The 20,333-nt window shown below is 43.6% G+C and overlaps 1 protein-coding gene and 1 pseudogene across 3 annotated transcripts in view; one reads left to right on the plus strand and one right to left on the minus strand.

Annotated features, from left to right (window-relative positions):
- The window catches only part of SAXO1 (stabilizer of axonemal microtubules 1), a 120,223-nt gene that overhangs the window by 856 nt on the left and 99,034 nt on the right, over positions 1–20,333 (plus strand). The window contains exon 1 of one of the 3 annotated variants that reach the window (XM_025359357.1): positions 12,420–12,788. The exons of 1 other annotated variant lie outside the window; for it this stretch is intronic. In XM_025359357.1, coding sequence (XP_025215142.1) covers positions 12,742–12,788 — 47 coding nt within the window. In that variant the 5' untranslated portion in view covers positions 12,420–12,741. Of the gene's footprint in view, positions 1–12,419; positions 12,789–20,333 lie in introns of those variants that run through there. One more of the 3 variants, XM_025359359.1, reaches the window with a different exon arrangement.
- On the minus strand, positions 17,463–18,730 carry LOC112607949 (annotated as a pseudogene).

A 20,333-nucleotide genomic window follows, 5' to 3' on the forward strand; every position in this document is an offset into this window, starting at 1 on the left:
CTGAAGCCTCTATATCTATCTTAAAGTCCTTTTTTTTTCTTTTGAGATGGAGTCTTGCTCTGTTGCCCAGGCTGGAGTGTAGTGGCGTGATCTCAGCTCATTGCAACCTCCGCCTCCTGGGTTGAAGCGATTCTCCTGCCTCAGTCCCCCAAATAGCTGGGATTATGGGCACCTGCCACCACCCCTGGCTAATTTTTGTATTTTTAGTAGCGACGGGGTTTCACCATGTTGGCTAGGCTGGTCTCGAACTCCTGACCTCAAGTGAGCCACCTGCCTCGGCCTCCCAAATTGCTGGGATTACAGGCATGAGCCACCGTGCCTGGCCTAAAGCCCTTTTCAAAGTGTATACTGTACTGTACAAATTCAGGTATTCCATTCTTTCATTTATTAAAAAAAATTCCTACTGTTAACATGTGCAGTAGAAGAAGTTCAAAAATGGCCTTTGCTGTAGTTTATGGAAATCATAGAGTGAAATTCCATAATACAATATAGTATGTGGAAAATCTCCTCTTAGTGTATTCAATTTCATCTCCTTGGTGATATCTCTTCTGGAGCCTTCTTATCTTTCGCCACCATTCTGGGGTTTCCCTTCCCCATTCTTTCGAGTTGGGTATTCTTTTTCCTGATTTCACATCTTCTCATTTTTGGCTCATTTGGTGGAACACATGATCCAATAGCTTCCAGATAAAAAGTATGAGGAGAGTAAAAATTTCAAGACATTGGATGTCTGAAATTTTCTTTGTTTTTACCCTCACACTTGATTGGTTGGACATAATTTTTCCTTAGAGTCTTGGAGGCATTGCTCTGTTGCTCCATCATCTTTTAGCTGCCAGTAGTCTGATGCCTCCTTCTTGGTTTTGATCTATTCTTTCCTCTCTAACAACATATTCAAAATTTCCTTATTCTAGTGTTCTGAAATTTAATGATAATTGGCATTGTTGAGCTCAAATTTGCATTGTGCTGGACCCTCCAATGTGTCTTTTAATTTGGAAACCATGCCGTTGAATTCTGAACAATGTTCTTGAATTGTTTGATGATGTATTTCCTCTATTCTCTCATGTGAATATTCCTAAGGTCTGGATATCACATTTTATGGAGTCTCCTCTAATATATTCTTTCTTTTCTTTCTTTCTTTTTTTTTCTTGGAGACAGAGTCTCACTCTGTTGCCCAGGCTAGAGTGTAGTGGCACGATCTTGGCTCACTGCAACTTCCACCTCCCGGGTTCAAGAGATTCTCCTGCCTCAGCCTCCCAAGTAGCTGGGACTACAGGCCTCCACCACCATGCCTGGCTAAGTTTTATACATTTTTTGTTTTTGTTTTTGTTTTGAGACGGAGTCTTGCTCAGTAGCCTAGACTGGAGTGCAGTGGCGCTATCTCGGCTTACTGCAATCTCCGCCTCCCAGGTTCAAGCCATTCTCCTGGCTCAGCCTCCCAAGTAACTGGGATTACAGAAGCCTGCCACCGCGCCTGGTTAATTTTTGAATTTTAATAGAGACAGGGTTTCACCACGTTGGCCAGGCTGGTCTCAAACTCCTGGTCTTAAGTGATCTGCCCGCCTCAGCTTCCCAAAGTGCTGATTACAGGCGTGTGCCACCGCGCCTGGCCTTCTTTTCTTTTTTAAAAAAATTTTAAAATTTATTTTTAGAGACAGGGTCTTTCTCTGTCAACCAGGCTGGAGTGCAGTGGTGAGATCATAGCTCACTGCAGCCTCCATCTCCTCGGCTCAAGGGATCCTCACATGCCAGCCTCCCAAGTAGGTAGGATTATAGGTGTGTGCCACTATGCCTATTTTTTTTTTTTTTTTTCCTGAGACGAAGTTTTGCTCTTGTTGCCCAGGCTCGAGTGCAATGGCATGATCTCAGCTCACCACAACCTCCGCCTGCCGGGTTCAAGGGATGCTTCTGCCTCAGCCACCCAAGTAGCTGGGATTACAGGTATGTGCCTCCTTGTCTGGCTAATTTTGTATTTTCAGTAGAGACGGGGTTTCTCCTTTCTCCATGTTGGTCAGGCTGGTCTTGAACTCCCGACCTCAGGTGATCCGCCTGCCTTGGCCTCCCAAAGTGCTGGGATTACAGGCGTGAGCTACTGCACCTGCCCTGCCTAATTTTTAAGTATTTTTGGGTAAACCTTTCTTATTTTCTATTTCTGTCTTTTTGTTCTACTTTCCAGGAGAATTTTCTCATCTTAATTTTCCAACTCTTTGGAGTTTTAAATTTTATTTTATTTTATTTTATTTATTTATTTATTTATTTTGAGACAGAGTCTCACTCTGTCACCCAGGCTGGAGTGCAGTGGCAGGATCTCAGCTCACTGCAAGCTCCGCCTCCTGGGTTCACGTCATTCTCCTGCCTCAGCCTCCCGAGTGGCTGGGACTACAGGCGCCTACTACCTCACCCAGCTAGTTTTTTGTGTTTTTTTAGTAGAGACGGGGTTTCACCGCGTTAGCTAGGATGGTCTCAATCTCCTGACCTCGTGATCCGCCCGTCTCGGCCTCCCAAAGTGCTGGGATTACAGGCTTGAGCCACCGCGCCCGGCCAGAGTTTTAAATTTTAATATCATATTTTTAATTTCCACAGGCTGTTCTAATTGTTCTTTTTAAAAACATAAAATTATTTTTTTCATGGATTAAATATCTTCTTTTATCTCTCTGAGGATAATAGTAACATTAATAAAAATTTTTATCCTGTTTAGTCTTGGTTTCTTCCAAGTTTCTTTTGTTTGTATGTTCTCTCTCTCTCTCTCTCTCTCTTTTTTTGAGACGGAGTTTCACTCTTGTTGCCCAGGCTGGAGTGCAATGGCGCGATCTGAGCTCACCGCAGCCTCCACCTCCCACGATCAAGCGATTCTCCTGCCTCACCCTTCTCGAGTAGCTGGGATTACAGGCATGCGCCACCACGCCCGGCTACTTTTGTATTTTTGGTAGAGATGGGGTTTCTCCACGTTGGTGAGCCGCCGCTCCCGGCAGTAAAAGAAGTTCCAAAATGGCCTTTGCTGTAGTTTATGGAAATCATAGAGCATTTTCATGTTAGAAACTTTACTCATTTGTTCAGTGATCAGTGGTTGTCTGCTCCTATTTAAAGTTATTTAAAACCCGTGGGTAGCACTGAAGACTATCAGGTTCATTGAAATGACTGGGCCATTTCTTTGAAGAAAGTCTTGCCGCCTGCCACCTTTAGACCTGTTCCTTTTGGCTGGTTAGATTCTCCCACGATTCTTCTACTGGGATGGGGTGAGTATAAGCCTGATAAATAGCATTCTGGTTACTAAGTGGGAGAAGAAAGCTAGGTTGCTAATACTCAGTTTATAGGCCAACTTAATCCTGTTTACAATATGATATCCAGTCCTCAGTGTCTCTGGTGTTTCCCTAGTCCAGAGACCCCCTGTTTTACTCTTGGCAGGGAATAAAAACTGCTAGTCTTAGATGAGAGACGGGCAATTGCCCAGCTATGTGAAATTGCGAGGGGATTTGTAAGTCTAATTGCATCTTAAAGGGCTCTTCAAACAATCCCTCCTTTTTTAGTGCAATCTCTGCTCTCACTGATGCTACCGACTCTTGAATCATTTGGAGGTTCTGTGGTAAACATGTTGCTCCTTGTCTTTCCCTACTATTGGCTAAGGTTCAGTTTTCTTGAGTCAGCTAAGTCAGTTACCATTCTTGCTTGTGCATTCCTGCTTCCAAAAATTTTGGTTTTATGATCTGTTACCCCGTTTTTGTTCTTGCCATCTCATCCTATTTCTCTCATGTTTGTGGGATTCTGGAGAAAGATAATTGCATGTGTTCAGTCTGCTCGCTTGCTTGGAAATAGGAGAGATCTTAATCTAAAATGCTCAAATGGAATAATAATAATTCGATAGTAAGTAATACCGAAAGGGAATTGAAAAGTTTTTTTGTTTTGAATTTTTGTGGGTACATAGTAGGTGTATATATTTATGAGGTACATGAGATACTTTGATACAGGCATGCAGTGCATAATAATCACATCATGGTAAATGGGTATGCGTCCCCTCAAGCATTTGTCCTTTGTGTTGCAAACAATCCAATTATATTCTTTTTTTTTTTTTTTTTTTTTTGAGACAGAGTCTCGCGCTGTGTCACCCAGGCTGGAGTGCAGTGGCGCGATCTCGGCTCACTGCAAGCTCCGCCTCCCAGGTTCAGGCCATTCTCCTGCCTCAGCCTCCGAGTAGCTGGGACTACAGGCGCCCGCCACCACGCCCGGCTAGTTTTTTGTATTTTTAGTAGAGACGGGGTTTCACCATGTTAGCCAGGATGGTCTCGATCTCCTGACCTCGTGATCCGCCCGCCTCGGCCTCCCAAAGTGCTGGGATTACAGGCTTGAGCCACCGCGCCCGGCCTTTTTTTTTTTTTTTTAAAGACAAAGTCTCACTCCATTGCCCAGGCTGGAGTGCAGTGGCCTGACACACTGGAGCCTCTACCTCCCAGGTTCAAGTGATTCTCTTGTCTCAGCCTCCCAAGTAGCTGGTATTGCAGGCACCCGCCACCACTCCTGGCTAATTTTTGTATTTTTAGCAGAGACAGGGTTTCACCATGTTGGCCAGGCTGGTCTCGAACTCCCGATCTCAGGTGCTCAGCTCCCAAAGTGCTGGGATTACAGGCATGAGTCACTGTGCCAGGCCCAATTATACTCTTTTAGTTATTTTTGAATGTACAATGAAATTATTGACCATAATTACCCTGTTGTGCTATCAAATACTAGGTCTTTTTTGTTTGTTTATTTGTTTTTGTTTTTTTATTTGAGACAGGGTCTTACTCTGTGGCCCAGACTGGAGTGCAGTGTTGTGATCACTGCTCACCGCAGCTTCCACCTCCTGGGCTCAAGCAATCCTTCCCACATCGGTGTCCCCGAGTAGCTGGGACTACAGTTACATACCACCATGCCTGGCGAATTTTTTTTTTTTTTTTTTGAGACGGAGTCTCGCTCTGTCTCCCAGGCTGGAGTGCAGTGGCATGATCTTGGCTCACTGCAAGCTCCGCCTCCCGGATTCACGCCATCCTGCTGCCTCAGCCCGCCGAGTAGCTGAGACTACAGGTGCCTGCCACCACGCCCGGCTATTTTTTTGTATTTTTAGTAGAGACGGGGTTTCACCGTGTTCGCCAGGATGGTCTCGATCTCCTGACTTCGTGATCCACCCGCCTCAGTCTCCCAAAGTGCTGGGATTACAGGTGTGAGCCACCGTGCCCGGCCGCCTGGCTAATTTTTGTATTTTTTGTAGAGATGGGATCCCACTATGTTGCCCAGATTGCTCTTGAATTCCTGGGCTCAAGCGACCTGCCCGCCTTGGCCTCCCAAAGTGCTGTGATTACAGGTGTGAGCCACCGTGCCTGGCCCCTACTAGGTCTTATTCATTCTTTCTAACTACTTTTTGTACTCGTTAACCATCCTCACTTCCCCCTTAACCCCCCTGTTATCCTTCCCAGCCTCTGGTAACCATTCTTCTGCTCTCTGTGTCTATGAGTTCAATTGTTTTAATTTTCAGCTCCCGCAAATAAGTGAGAACATGTGAAGTTTGTCTTTCTGTGCCTGGCGTATTTCGCTTAACATAATGACCTCCAGTTCCATCCATGTTGTTGCAAATGACAGGATCTCATTCTTTTTTTATGGCTGAATAGTGTATATGTACCGCATTTTCTTTTTTGGGGGGACAGAGTTTTGCTCTGTTGCTGAAGCTGGAGTGTAGTGGTGCAGTCTTGGTTCACTGCAACCTCTGCCTCTCAGGCTCAAGTGATCCTCCCACCTCAGCCTCCTGAGTAGCTGGGACTACAGGTGTGCACCACTATGCCTGACTAATTTTTGTATTTTTTGTAGCGACAGGGTTTTGCTGTATTTCCCAGGCTGGTCTCAAACTCCTGGCTCAAGTGATCCTCCCGCCTTGGCCTCACAAAGTGCTGGTATTACAGGCTATAGCCACTGCACCTGGCCACATTTTTTTTTTCTTTTTTTAATGAGGCAGAGTTTTGCTCTTGTTGCACAGTCTGGAGTGCAATGGCGTGATCTCAGCTCACTGCAGCCTCTGCCTCCTGGGTTCAAGAGATTCTCCTGCCTCAGCCTCCCGAGTAGCCGGGATTAAAGGCATGCACCACCATGCCTGGCTAATTTTGTATTCTTAGTAGGGACGGGGTTTCTCCATGTTGGTTAGGCTGGTCTCCAACTCCCGACTTCAGGTGATCCGCCCACCTTGGCCTCCCAAAGTGCTGGGATTACAGGTGTGAGCCACTGCATCCGGCCCACATTTTCTTTATCCATTTATCTGTTGATAGACACTTAGGTTGCTTCCAAATCTTGGCTGTTGTGAACAGTGCCGCAACAAACACAGAAGTGCAGCTATCTCTTTGATATACTGATTCCCTTTCTTTTGGGTATATACCCAGCAGTGGGATTGCTGAATCATATGATAGTACCATTTTTAGTTTTTTAAGGAACTTCCAAACTGTTCCCCATAATGGTTGTAATAATTTACATTCCCACCAACAGTGTAGAGGGGTTCCCTTTTCCCCACATCCTCTCCAGCATTCGTTATTGCCCATCATTTGGATAAAAGCCATTTTAACTGGAGTGACATGATATCTCATTGTCATTTTGATTTGCATTTCTCTGATGATCCATGATTTTGAGCACCTTTTTATATGCCTGTTTGCCATTTGTATGTCATCTTTTGAGAAATGTCTATTCAGATCTTTTGCCCATTAAAAAATTTAGATTATTAGATTTTTTTCCCATAGAGTTGTTTGAGCTCCTTATATTTTCTGATTAATTTTTTATCAGATGGGTAGTTTGCAAATATCTCCCATTCGGTGGGTTGTCTCTTTGATTTGTTGATTGTTTCTATTGCTGTGCAGAAGCTTTTTAACTTGATGTGATCCCATGTGTCCATTTTTGCTTTGGTTGCCTGTGCTTGTGGGGTATTACTCAAGAAATTTTTGTCCAGACCAATGTCCTGGAGAGTTTTCCAATGTTTTCTTGTAATAGTTTCATGGTTTCAGGTCTTAGATTTAAGTCTTCAATCCATTTTGACTTTATTTTTGTATATGGCAAGAGATAGGAGTCTAGTTTCCTTCTTCTGCATATGGATATTCAGTTTTTCCAGCACTATTTATTGAAGAGACTGTTTTTACCCCATGCATGTTCTTGGCACTTCTGTTGAAATGAGTTAACTGTAGATGTATGGTTTTGTTTCTGCATTTTTTTTTTCTCTTTTGTTGGTCTGTGTGTCTGTTTTTATGCCAGTACCATGCTGTTTTGGTTACCATAACTCTGTAGTATAACTGGAGGTCAGGTAATGTGATTCCTCCAATTTTGTTCTTTTTGCTCAGGATAGCTTTCGCTATTCTCAATCTTTTGTGGTTTCATATACATTTTAGGATTGTTTTTTCTATTTCTGTGCAGAATGTCATGGTACTTTCATAAGGATTTCATTAAATCTGTAGATTGCTTTGGGTGGCATGGACATTTTAACAAAATTGATTTTTCCAATCCATGTACGTGGAATATTTTTCCACCTTTTCGTGTCCTCTTCAGTTTCTTTCATCAGTGTTTCACAGTTTTCATTGTAGAGATCTTTCACTTCCCTAGTTAAGTAAATTCGTAGGTATTTAATTTTATTTGTGTCTATTGTAAATGGGATCACTTTTTACATTTTTTTCAGATTGTTCACTGTTGGCATGTAGAAGTGCTCCTGATTTTGTAGGTTGATTTTGTATCGTGCAATGTTACTGAATTTGTTGATCAATTCTAATGGTTTTTTGGTGAAGCCTTTAGGTTTTTCCAAATATAAGAACATATCATCTGCAAACAAGGATAATTTGACTTTTTTTCTTTTTCAATTTGGATGCCCTTTATTCTGAAAGGGAATTTTTGCAAGATTTTAAAAAAATGCTTTATTGAGGTATAATTTTAATTCTAGAAAATTCATTTATTTTATGTAAGTATATAGTTCTGTTACCACCACTCAATTTTAGAGTATTTCCACCATCCCCAAAAGTTCCCTTGTCCCTGTTTGCATTTGATCTCTGCTGGTAGATCTACCCTGAGACCCAGGCAACTGCTGGTCTGCTTTCTGACTGTATAGATTTACCTTCTCAAGAAACTTCATATAAGTGGAATCGTATAATATATAGTTTTATGGCCTCTTTCTTTCTCTCTTTTTTCTTTTTTTTGGAGAAAGAATCTCACTCTGTTGCCCAGGCTGGAGTGCAGTGGCGCCATCTTGCTCACTGCAACCTTTGCCTCCCAGGTTCAAGTGATTCTCATGCCTCAGTCTCCCAGGTAGCTAGGATTGCAGGTGTGTGCCAATATGCTTGGCTAAATTTTTGTATTTTTAGTAGAGGCGGGGTTTTGTAATGTTAGCCAGGCTAGTCTCAAACTCCTGGCCTCAAGTGATCCACGTGCCTCAGCCTCCCAGAGCCACTGTGCTCAGCCCTTTTTCTTTTTTAAAAAATTTTCTAACATCTTTAATCAAATTTCACCCATGCTAAATGAGTTGTATTAGGTGCTTGACTTCCCCAAATGCTCATGTCTTGGGAGGGTATCAGTATTTGAAATCCTAAACCATTCATTTGCTATTTCTTAATAAAAATTTTTGAAAAGCATGTAAACTTTACCCTTATCTTTTGGATTACAATGCTTAAGTACAAAAACAATTCATTTAGCATAATTCAAATTATACATAAAAGCACCTGCAATTTTTTTAAAATAAAAGATTCACAGTGCACTGCACCTTGAATATAAGATATAAGGAACATATAAGGTTGGAATATAACATTTAAAAAGTGAATTCCAGGCCAGGCGCGGTGGCTCACACCTGTAATCCCAGCACTTTGGGAGGCTGAGGCGGGCAGATCACCTGAGGTTAGGAGTTCAAGACCAGCCTGGCCAACATGGTGAAACCTGTCTCTACTAAGAATACAAAAATTTGCTGGGTATAGTGGCAGGCACCTGTAATCCCAGCTACTTGGGAGGCTGAGGCAGGAGAATTGCTTGAACCTGGGAGGTGGAGGTTGCAGTGAGCTGAGATCGCACCATCGCACTCCAGACTGGGGGCCAAGAGCAAGACTTTGTCTCAAAAAAAAAGTGAATTCCAAGACATACATCTCTTTCAAAGACAAAAAACATAACAAAGCCAACCAACTACTCGTTTCATCTAGGTTCTTAAAATGCAGCACTCAGTAGAAGTAAATTATTGCATATTCAGCATACTCCTTTATCACTTGATTTCTTCAAACCATACTAAAAGTTCTCAAAGGAGAAATCCAGTTCTCTAAGCATGGCCTTTCTCAAGGTAACCTGAACACTGAGAAACTAATAAGGGACTAAACTTTGAGGAACTAAGTACAGTAGATGTACATAAAACAGGTACATCCAACTTAAATATTTTCTGCATAGCTAAATCACATCATACACATAAAGTTTAACTCATGTCTTTTAACATTTTTTTAACCTCAAACTTTGAGGAGAGCTAAAAGCCTAGAGTTATCATAATCACATCCCAACAATACCCTTATTTTGTTCCACAGTACATTAAATAAAGCAGCGCACCAGCAATAACATTTAACCACAGTTGGTTTTTCAATATTAAAACCACCTTGTATTCTTGGGATAAACCCCTCTTGGTCATGGTATTTAATCCTTTTTATATGTTGCTGGTTTCAGTTTGCTAATATTTTCTTTTCTTTTTTTTTCTTTTGAGGCAGGGTCTTGCTCTGTTGCCCAGGCTGGAGTGCAGTGGTGTGATCTCACCACTTTAAACAATGTTCTGTAAAGAGTTGCTTTTCAGATGGTATATAGCAATAAGTTTGGGGTTGGGTGAGTTATAAGGCCACAGAATAAAAATTGTGCAGCACCACTATGTATTAATTTTACTAAAAAATTTTAGGGAGAATACTAAACAAAGATGTCCATATTAAGAAGTAAATGAAAATTGGATCCCGTTCCCAACAAGTTCATCATCTCTATCTGAGACCACCTCAGCCTGGACTTTATTGTCTATATTGCTGTCAGCATTTTGGGTAAAGCCATTCAGCAAGTCTCTAGGAAGTTCTAAACTTTCTCACATTTTCCTGTCTTCTTCAGAGCCCTCCAAACTGTTCCAACCTCTGCCTATGAACCAGTTCCAAAGTTGCTTTCTCATTTTTGGGTATCTTTTTAGCAGCACCGCACTCTGCTGGTACCAGTTTACTGCATTAGTCCATTTTCATGCTGCTGATAAAGACATATCTGAGACTGGGAAGATAAAAAGGTTTAATTGGACTTACAGTTCCACATGGCTAGAGAGGCCTCAGAATCATGGTGGGAGGCGAACGACCCTTCTTACATGGTGGGTGGCAAGAGAAAAAAATGAAGATAAAACCATCAGATCTCATGAGACTTCTTCTCTACCATAAGAACAGTATGGGAGAAACGACCCCCATGATTCAAACTATCTCCCACTGGGTCCCTCCCACAACATGTGGGAATTACGGGCGTACAATTCAAGATTAGATTTGGGTGGGGACACAGAACCAAACCATATCAGATGGGTCAGGGTAAGGTTGGCTGGATGTAACAAAAAATGGACAGTAAGTGTAACTAGGTGAGGGGAGGTTGTCCCTACTGTCTAGCACTGCATCTTTGGATATATCATTGTTGAGGCTTTTATCCACACCATTTTCATCGTTCTAGATCTCTACCCTCTATTGAGGGCATGGATGGGGGAAGTAGGGAGTACCGTGATTGTTGACAAGGTGGCCACCCACAAGGGCAGTTTGAATGGCAGGTAGAATGAACAGGCATTCTTCTGCTGAAAGATTTATGGATAATGTTTAGGCAGCCATCAAGAGAAGGCTGGTGTCCAGCACTCTATTTCCTCTGTGAGGACTTTGTGATGTTCTCTGTCAATGGCGATGGATGGCATGCAGGCTTTGCTTTGACTTCCAACAGCTCCCACCTGTTTTTTGTCTGGCCAGGTTTCCATTCTCCCCTTTAGCGTTCTGACTTCCTACTGGGAAGGCAAGGAGCAGCTTCCCAACCCACTATTCTTAAGAATGATCAATAAGCTTTGCTCCTGTCTGAATCTACCTTGTTGACTTTCTGTACCTGGGGTTGGAACACTGTCTCTGTAAAAAGTCAGATAGTGAATATTTTAGCTTTTGTGGGCCGAGAGGCAAAATCAGGAATGTTTACACAAATTTTTTGAAAAAATTCAAAACTTTATTTATAGACACTGAAATTTGAATTTTAGGTGAGTTTCATATGTCATGTAATAGTATTAATTTTTTCAACCATTAAAAAATATGAAAACCATTCTTAGCTCAATGGCCAGATAGAGTCAAGTGGCCAACCTGCAGACAATAGTTTGCTGACCTCTATTCTAGAGCCTAATATTGAAGGAAAAAACCCAAAAACCACACAAAAAAAACCCAAAACCCTCTGAATATTAAGTGTCTTGCAGTCCAAGATGCCTCTGACTGACTCATTCACTAAAATGAATGGAAAGAGTTAGGAAGCATAGGAAAGAAAAACAAGCATAAAGATTGTCAATACTTTAAGTTCCCATTTCCCATAAGCAGGAAGCCAAAATGGTTTAAGTCCAAACAACTGGCCAGAGCAGTGTCTTTGGAACTTGCTTCATGACCAGAATCACCTGGCTTCTTGTTGAAGCTAGATTCCTGGACTAGAGGTTTTGATGCAGGGGAGCCTTCTGGTTGGGGGTGTGCTCTCGGGACCAGGTAAGCGGAAGAAACACTATTTCGGGGGGTGTAAAGGAATCTCAAAAGCTGTAGTTCTTAAAGTGTGGTCCCTGGCCCAGCAGAACCAGCATTACTTGAGAGCTTGTAAGAAATAGAAGTCCTTGGCCTACCCTAGAAACACTGAATCAGAAACTATGGGGGTGGGGTCTGGCAATCTGGTTTTCATCAAGCCAGGTGGTCCTGATGCCCACTAAAATTTGAGCGCGTCTGCTTCAAGGCATCATTACCAGCACCTGGAGAAGTGATTGAGAACCCACCTGAGCAGAGAAGGCCTGGGCTCTCTTAAACCGCTGTGTTCTCCAGAGCGCAGGTCTGTGGGTGAGAGCAATTCTAACAGACATCTGAAGCCAAAGGCTTAGGTTTCCACAGGAAGATCTGGAAACCCTATTCAAGGCAAGCCTTTTGGAAGTCAAGGGCTGTATTCCCCTAAGAGGGGGCACCATGGATCCTAGAGACAGCAAATGCCACCCAAAGTGATGTTGAGGGAGTTTTCATCTTTTCTGCACGTGTGACCATTTACTGCACCAGAAGCTTTCTAGTGACTTCCACCTTTTCCAGGTTTCTCCAAGGTCCACTGGGGAACCCCCGTCCTGGGCCTGCCAGTGAGTTGCTGGGAGCTTCCCAACCTCACAAGCGGCTCTTGTGATGTAATTGTCACCTGAGGTGTGCCCCTCCTGGTCCTGGCGACATCACAGAGGCTACCTGGGCACGGACCCCGCAGCTTCCTGGGGCTCAGTCAGCAGCTCCAGGTGCCTGAGTCTGGGCTGCAGAGGCCGGGGCGGTGGCATGCAGGGTGAGGTCTCCCTGGCTGCTCCCTCGCGCTAGGCCAGCAGGAGGGCAACAGACGACAGGACATTGCAAAAGGGCCACTTAAATTTTCCTTCGAGTAAACAGAACACCTGCCAAGGCCCTCGAGCCTGGGCGTGCCCCAAGCCAGGTGGTTGGGGTCCAGGAGTCGGCTGCGGCTGGCGATGCTCTGAGGGGACGTCAGGGCCTCGGGATGGCCGCTATGAAGACAAAGTGCATCTGTGAACTGTGCTCCTGCGGGTAAGGTGGCTGTGCTCAGGGCAAGGCTGGGGGAGCCTGGGCTTTCAGACTCCCAAGGAAGGGAAGCCTCCCCCAGCTGCTTCATCAGGTGGCATCACGGTGGGTTCGTTCACTTGTCACGTTTTTTAGGCCACAATTTTGTCAACTAGCATTGTGCCCGCAGATGCAACATCAGTTCTGGCAAATGTGGCTGTTTTTGGGCCTTCTGTGCCGCTTCACTTCAGAACTGCAGGAAGGCTGAAATGGGCGTGGCCGGGCAGCCTGCACTCCCTTCCCTGAAGCCCAGAAAGTGTCAGCCAAGGAGGGAGAACACCTGGCCCAGTGGGACCAGTCTTGCTCCTTTTGGGAAAGTGATAGGATGGGAGGAGAATTCCTGTAGTGTAACTGAATTTCTCATTCAGAGAGATTGTTACTTTGTCAAATAAGTATAAGGTATTAGTAAAACTTGTTTCCACATTGTGTAGAGTTGAATGGGAATAATGAAAACATTACTTTCACAGTCGCCTGGCCAGGTCTCTCTTCTCACCTTTAAGGAGCGTGTCTGGGTGGAAGCACAGTAAAGGTGGTCCTGGGGGAAATCATGGGCTTTAGTCAGAGTCCCACGGGCTGACTGGTCTGCTGTCTCTCACATGATCTCTTAGATGTTCCTTCTACCTGCTTCCCAGGATAGCTGGGTTTCTGCTTGGCTGGGGCAGGGAGTGGGCAGCAGAGGAGCAACAGGCAAGAGGGTTCTGAGGTCAGTTCTCCTGGGCTGTCATTAATTGTGGGATCTTGGATTGGTAAATAAACTCCCAGTCATAGGTGCCTCATCTGTACCAACAATACCTACCTCATAGGACTATGATAAGAGTTAAGATAATGTACGTGAGTCCTGGTACATGGACTGTGCGTAATATGTTAGTGTCCTGAAATCTGAAAAAAGGGCAAATATGACACATGCAGATAAAAATGGTATCAGTAGTGTGGATAATTAAAGGGCACTCTACAAACTGGATCAGCAACCTTCTACATCTCTGGCATCAATGCATGGTTCCCAACTCTGGCTGCTGATTAGAATCACACAGGGAGTTTGAAAACTATCAGTTGCTCAGGCCGTTGAATTTATAATCTCAGGGTGGGTCCTACCAACTGTCTAAAGGTGATTCTGACCATTTGCTAGGACTGGGACTCACTGAACTAGAACATGTACAAATGTGGGTCTTGCTTTTGAGCTTTGTTAAGTGGGGCCGGAGCAGTGTATAGTCTAGGACTACATGTTACCCAGCAAAACCTTTTCTTCTAAGGCCTTCTTTTTTTCATTTTGGAGACGGTGTCCCGCTCTGTTGCCCAGGCGGAGTGCAGTGGTGCCATCTCGCTTCACTGCAACCTACGCCTCAGGGTTCAAGTGATTCTCCTGCCTCAGCCTCCTGAGTAGATGGGATTACAGGCACATGCCACCATGCCTGGCTAATTTTCGTATTTTTAGTAGAGACAGGGTTTCAACCATATTGTCCAGGCTGGTTTTGAACTCCTGACCTTGGGTGATCTGCCTACCTTGGCCTCCCAAAGTGCTGGGATTACAGGCATGAGCCACTATGCCCTGCCTCTAAGGCCTTCTTTCTCCTGGGACCCTTTACATTACCTTCCTGTGTCCTGCATTGTTCTAGGCATCGGGATTGAAATGTATAAGACATAATCTCCATCTTTGCACAGCGTGCAGTCTAGGTAGGAAGGCAGAATGCTCATTAAGAGGTGCAGAGCATATGTAGTGAGAAGTCTCCCTCCTGCCCCTGCAGTAGGGGTATGACTCATTTGGGTGTTCCTTCTCTGACTCTGTTCTCATTCTGTCCCTGCCAAGGAGTCACTTTCCACTGGAAGCAGGGTCTGTTCTTGTGTCTTTTCTCCTTTTCTTCTTTCCTCATCCTGTATTTTCTCCTCCACTTTATGGTTTCAGCCAATAGTCTCTCCTGTCTTCTGAATTCCAGTTTCATTGTCACCTTCTCAAAGTGCTTTGGTGATCCATCTGTCTCATTAATCTCAGCTTCAACAACCTTCAAACATTCTTCTGGTATCTGCCCCATTCATGGTGCCAGCGATCTTCTATTCACCCTGGGTGAAAATTTTGAATCATCTCTTATTCTCCCTCAACCACAGCATTGAATCTCTTTTTTCTTTTCTTTTTTTTTTTTTTTCGAGGTGGAGTCTTACTCTGTCATGCAGTGGTGTGATCTCTGCTCACTGCAACCTTTGCCTCCTGGGTTCAAGCGATTCTTCTGCCCCAACCTCCCAAGTAGCTGGGATTACAGGTACCCACCACCATGCTGGGCTAATTTTTATATTTTTAGTAGAGACGGGGTTTCACCATGTTGGCCAGGCTGGTCTCAAACTCCTGACCTCAAATGATCCACCTCTCTTGGCCTCCAAAATTGCTGGGATTACAGGTATGAGCCACCATGCCTGGCACATATGAGTCTTTTCTAAAGTCTGGGTCCCTCCTCCATTATAATCTTTCTTTAATTGGTCTCTTCCCTTTTATTCCCGTTATAACCCCCCTGGTTCTCTCATTTTTATGTTTGGAAACTGGTCCTAAAGTCCCTTTCTAGTTTTTTTTCTCCCATGATTCCCTTACATGAAACTGCACCTTGAATTGGATCAGGTTTCTTGGCATCCTGAGCGGACCTGCGGATCTCCCCTCTCGGATCCTTACCCTTGCCCTTTCTCTAAAATACCTATGTTCCCTCCTCCTGCTGGACTTGTAAGGTCCTGTTTCACTTGCAAGTTCCCCATTAACCCAGCCCTGTGGCTCCCCATCAAAGTAGAACCCCGCTCCCTGTGTTCTCATCCTCTAATTATGCGTCAGCATGCTTTAGATCCTTGATTAATTATATATATGCTGGGAAAACAGATATTTTCTATTTTTGTGTGTGTATCGTGTTACAGCAACATACTGTTTTCTTTATAACAGCCGATGCATATGTTTTTGAATGAATGGATTGCGTTTTTTGTTTGTCAAGGTCATAACATGCTAGACTGGGTTAGGAAAGTAAGATTTAGAGCTGTTCTGTCCAGTATGGTAGCCAGCTGTGGCAATTTCATTTAAATAAATGAAAGTTAAATAAAACTAAAAATTCAGTTCCTCAACTGCACAAGCCACCTTTCAAGTGCTCAGTAGCTCCCATACCGGCCCATGCAGGTATGGAGTATTTCCATCACTGCAGATAGTTCTGTTGGACAACACTGATCTTGAGTCTCATTATCTTGGAACTCTTGATCTCTCCCACTCTAATTAAATCCACTCAGTGACTGGTTGGGATGGAGTGAGGAATTTTATAGGTATTTTCTAAGCGGTGGAAGTCTGTATTTGGCTTTTCCAGTCTGAGGTCCTGGGAAAAAGCGATGGGAAGTCTGGAGGACAAGAGTGTGTGAAGAAGTCGGAGACAGCGCCCTTGAGTGGGAGGGGGAGACCGGGGTTCCTGAGTGCATCACTGGAGATTTGTGGAGACCCTCAGGGCTGCCAGGGAGGGAGAGAGGCACATTTATTCCCCCTTCTCTCCCACATTCTCTTCTTCCAAAGTTTTTTTTTTGAGCAAATAATTCTTTAATGTCCTTTCAACTTTAACTTTTGAGGACATTGTACTTGTTGGTGAGGGGGCTCTAGAGATGCTCAGAGGCCTGAATAAGAAGGTGTCCGTCTGCAGGAGCAGCTGCCGAAGGCTGCTAGGGAAAAGCCACCACTGGGTGACTCTCTTGGAGCAAGTACTTATATTTGGCCACAAGATGGCAAACTTTTCCTGATCAATTCTCACTGCGGGTTAAAACAAATCAGCCTAAATGGAAAAGCAAAATCTTTGGAGTTCTGGATTTTATTTTATTTTTAAATAGATTTATCTTAAGTTTTCTAAAATGAGCAATTAGAGTTTAGGGTCTAGCAGAACTCAGGAAAGTGGTATGCCTTTCGGAGTAGATGACAGATTACAAAGTGAAAAGTGTTTCAAATGTCTAAATTTAAAGATTCCAACCACTGGTAAAACTTTGTAATGAGCTTTGCTGGGCTAAAAAAAATCAGACGTATTTTACTGCTTCGAGCTCAAGGCTTTGCCTCCATAACAACACTCTACTCCTTTCCTTGATGATCAAAATCTTGCGATTGGAATTATTACCATAAAATGTCATAATATTCTATTTTCAACATAATCAGCACCAAATAAGCAAAGTATTTGTGGTTTGTAGAAATACAGTAAGGCCAGCATCTACAAATTTTTTTGAAAGTAATGTACCACGTAATTATCTTGACTTCAGAAGCCACATGGTGGGGGAGTGCTTTGAATAGAATAACTTGTATATGGGAGTATAATGCTTCCAATTGCATCTGATTATCCCCAGCATTTCCTGTTATTGAAAAAATGCTACCCTTCAGAGTTTTTAACTTTTTTTTTTTTTGAAACGGAGCCTCGCTCTCTCACCCAGGCTGGAGTGCAATGGTGCGATATCGGCTTACTGCAGCCTCTGCCTCCCGAGCTCACGCCATTCTCCTGCCTCAGCCTCCACAGCAACTGGGATTACAGGCACCCACCACTACAGCCGGCTAATTTTTGTATTTTTCGTTGTTGTTTTTTTTTTTGTTTTTTTTTTTTGCCTCTAAACCATCTTTTATCGCGCACTTCAGCCACGATTCTGGCGCTGGCCTGCTGCGCCCTAGGCGTAGTACTGTAGGTTGGCTTTCTTCTTCGCCTGGACCTCCAGGATGTCTTCCATGTAGGTCTCATGGGTGAGCTCCGTGGCACCCCTGCGCAGTGCGATCATAGGCGCCTCCACGCACACAGCCTTGCACTGGGCCCCATTGAAGCCATTTGTGCAGCGGGCCAGCTCTCCGTAGCTCACGTCAGGACTGACGTTCATCTTTTGGGAGTGTATCTGCATGATTCTGGCCCGAGCCTCCTCGTTGGGCATTGGGAACTCGATCTTGCAGTGCAGGCGGCCCTAGCGGATCAGGGCGGAGTCCAGGATGTCCACCCTGTTTGTGACTGCAATTACCTTAACTTGGGTTTTGGGCTGGAACCCATCCAGCCGGTTCAGAAGTTCCAGCATCGTCCTCTGCACCTCTTGTCCCCGGACTTCTCGCTGTTAAAGTGCTTGGTGCCTATGACATCCAGCTCATCAGTGAAGATGATGGAGGGCGCGTTCTCCTTGGCCGGGGCGAAGGCATCCCAGACTAGCCTGGCACCATCCAGTGAACATCTGCACCAGCTGGGGGCCAGCTAGCTTTAGGAAGGTGGCCTTAGTCTGTGCCCTACAGGCCCAGGCCAGGAGAGTCTTTCCCATCCCTGGGGGCCCATACATCAGCACCCGTTTTGGAGGTTGGATCCCCAGGTTCTCAAACTTCTCATTGTGGTTCATTGACAATAAAATGGCCGCTACCAGTTCCTGGATCTGCTTGTCCAAGCCCCCATTGTCACTGTATTGCTCTGTGGGCCTCTCATCCACCTCCATGGCCTTCACCTGCGAGTTGTACTCTGTGGGCAGCATCTCCAGGATGGGATAGGAGTCTTTGTTCACACCCACCAGGTCTCCTGGCTTTAGCTTTTCAGCATCCACCAATCCAATCACAGGCAGGAAGTACCTCTGTCGTGTAGAGGTTTTGATCACAGCATACTTGCCCTTCCTCTGGGAGTCCAGGTCAATATTGGCACCATCCTCCTTTTGGTCATTGGGATCAACATCCAGGAGCTTGATGATGTTGGAGACAAGGTACACCAGGGTCTTGTTCACTTTGATTTTCTCACTGTTCTCTTTGATCATGTCCTTCATGGTTTGGAGCTTGTGGGTGACTCTCAACATTTCACTCTTCATGATCTTGATCTCACTGTCCAGAAGCTGTGTGTGTGTATGATCTCCATGGACATCTTGAGCACCTCCTCCCCAGTTCCATCTTGCTTGGCCTCATCCCACACCATCGCCATCTTCTCTTCTAGTTTTTGAATTTTTAGTAGGGATAGGGTTTCACCATGTTGGCCAGGCTGGTCTTGAACTCCTGACCTTGTGATTCACCCACCTCAGCCTCCCAAACTGCTGAGACTTCAGGTGTGAGCTACCACTCCTGGCCCAGAGTTTTATAATATTAGACCACCTTCCATCTTTACAGTATTTTGAAAATTCAAAAAATATTTTCCCATATATTAATATCTTACTGTGAGTCCCTCAACATGGGAAGCATTGCTTAGTTTGGAAAGTCGATTCCTTGATTTTAGCCTGTCTTTTCCCTGGGGATGTTTTCAGTCTATTGAGCTGTTCTTTCCCAGATGACTAAATTTGAAACTATGGTTTGGTGGGGAGTGGGTGGCACAAGGCAGGGCTGCTGTAGATAAAGTAAAATGTTAATCAGCCTTTTAAAGCTGAAAGGGATCTTAGCGGTCTCTAGCTCTATTTTACAGATGAGGAAATAGAAACATTGAGATTAATTTTAATATATGGGAACACGTTTTGTCATGCTTCAGGCACAATTTAGGTCAATCAATTAAATTTTATTCATCTTTTACTGGGTATCAGACACTGTGCTAGGTGTTAAAATTTACAGTCCAGTCTATTTTTGAGTCACACTGGACCATTTAAAAAATTGATACATAATGATTGTACATATTTCTGGGATCCAAGTGACATTTTGATATATGCATATAACATGTATTAGCATATCAGTCACTTCACACATTGATCATTTTTTTGTATTGGGAACCTTACAAATAATCTTCTAGCTATTTTGAAATATATGGCAAATTATAACTATAGTCACCCTACTGTATTATCGAACACTAGAATTTATTTCTTCTATCCAACTGTATTTTTGTATCCATTAACCAACTTAATTAGTGCCCCCAACTCCCACAATGGGCCATTTTTGACTATAGAGTACCATAAGAAGGCTCTTGTCCAACTGAGAAAATAGTATCTGATATAAAAAAATAAGTGTAATTCTAAAAGCCTTTTAGTAAAGTAATATAAATAGCAAATCTTACTCCTGAGAATAAAATGTAGTAACACTGCTTTTTCTAAAATTCTTGTAAAAAAATTGTTAATGAAGGAATTGATAGAGCTTACTTTTATATCTGATTATTTTATGGCTTACAGTGCACAATTTTAAAGATTTTGTGCAATCTTGCAGGAAATTCCAGGACTGGGTAATGTATCATGAAATATTTATGAAGCATTGGTAGTATGTGCAGCATTTCATAAAAAAAGGTAGTCCCATAGAGGACTCAAAAATTGCTGAAAAGGATGTGGATTTGGCCCTTTCACAAAGCTTGCAGAGGAAGGTGATCTCAGGGGCAGCCATGTATCTGCAACTTAAATCAGCTATGTTAACCAGGGAGGAACTTGTTATTTTAATTTTGGAAAATATTTTCTTCACATTGATGGAAATTTCCTTAACCTTAGATTTTATTTTCTTAGAGTCTCTGTTACAAATTAAGAGGAAGGAAAAAAAAAAAAAATTGAGGACTTGGTTTGATATTACATGTTTTAAGAAGAATTCTTATTTTTAATTTAAATAAAATTGACTTCATAAATTCTGAC

Source organism: Theropithecus gelada, chromosome 15 (genome assembly GCF_003255815.1).
Source record: "Theropithecus gelada isolate Dixy chromosome 15, Tgel_1.0, whole genome shotgun sequence".
In the NCBI taxonomy this organism is placed as follows: Eukaryota; Metazoa; Chordata; class Mammalia; order Primates; family Cercopithecidae; genus Theropithecus; species Theropithecus gelada.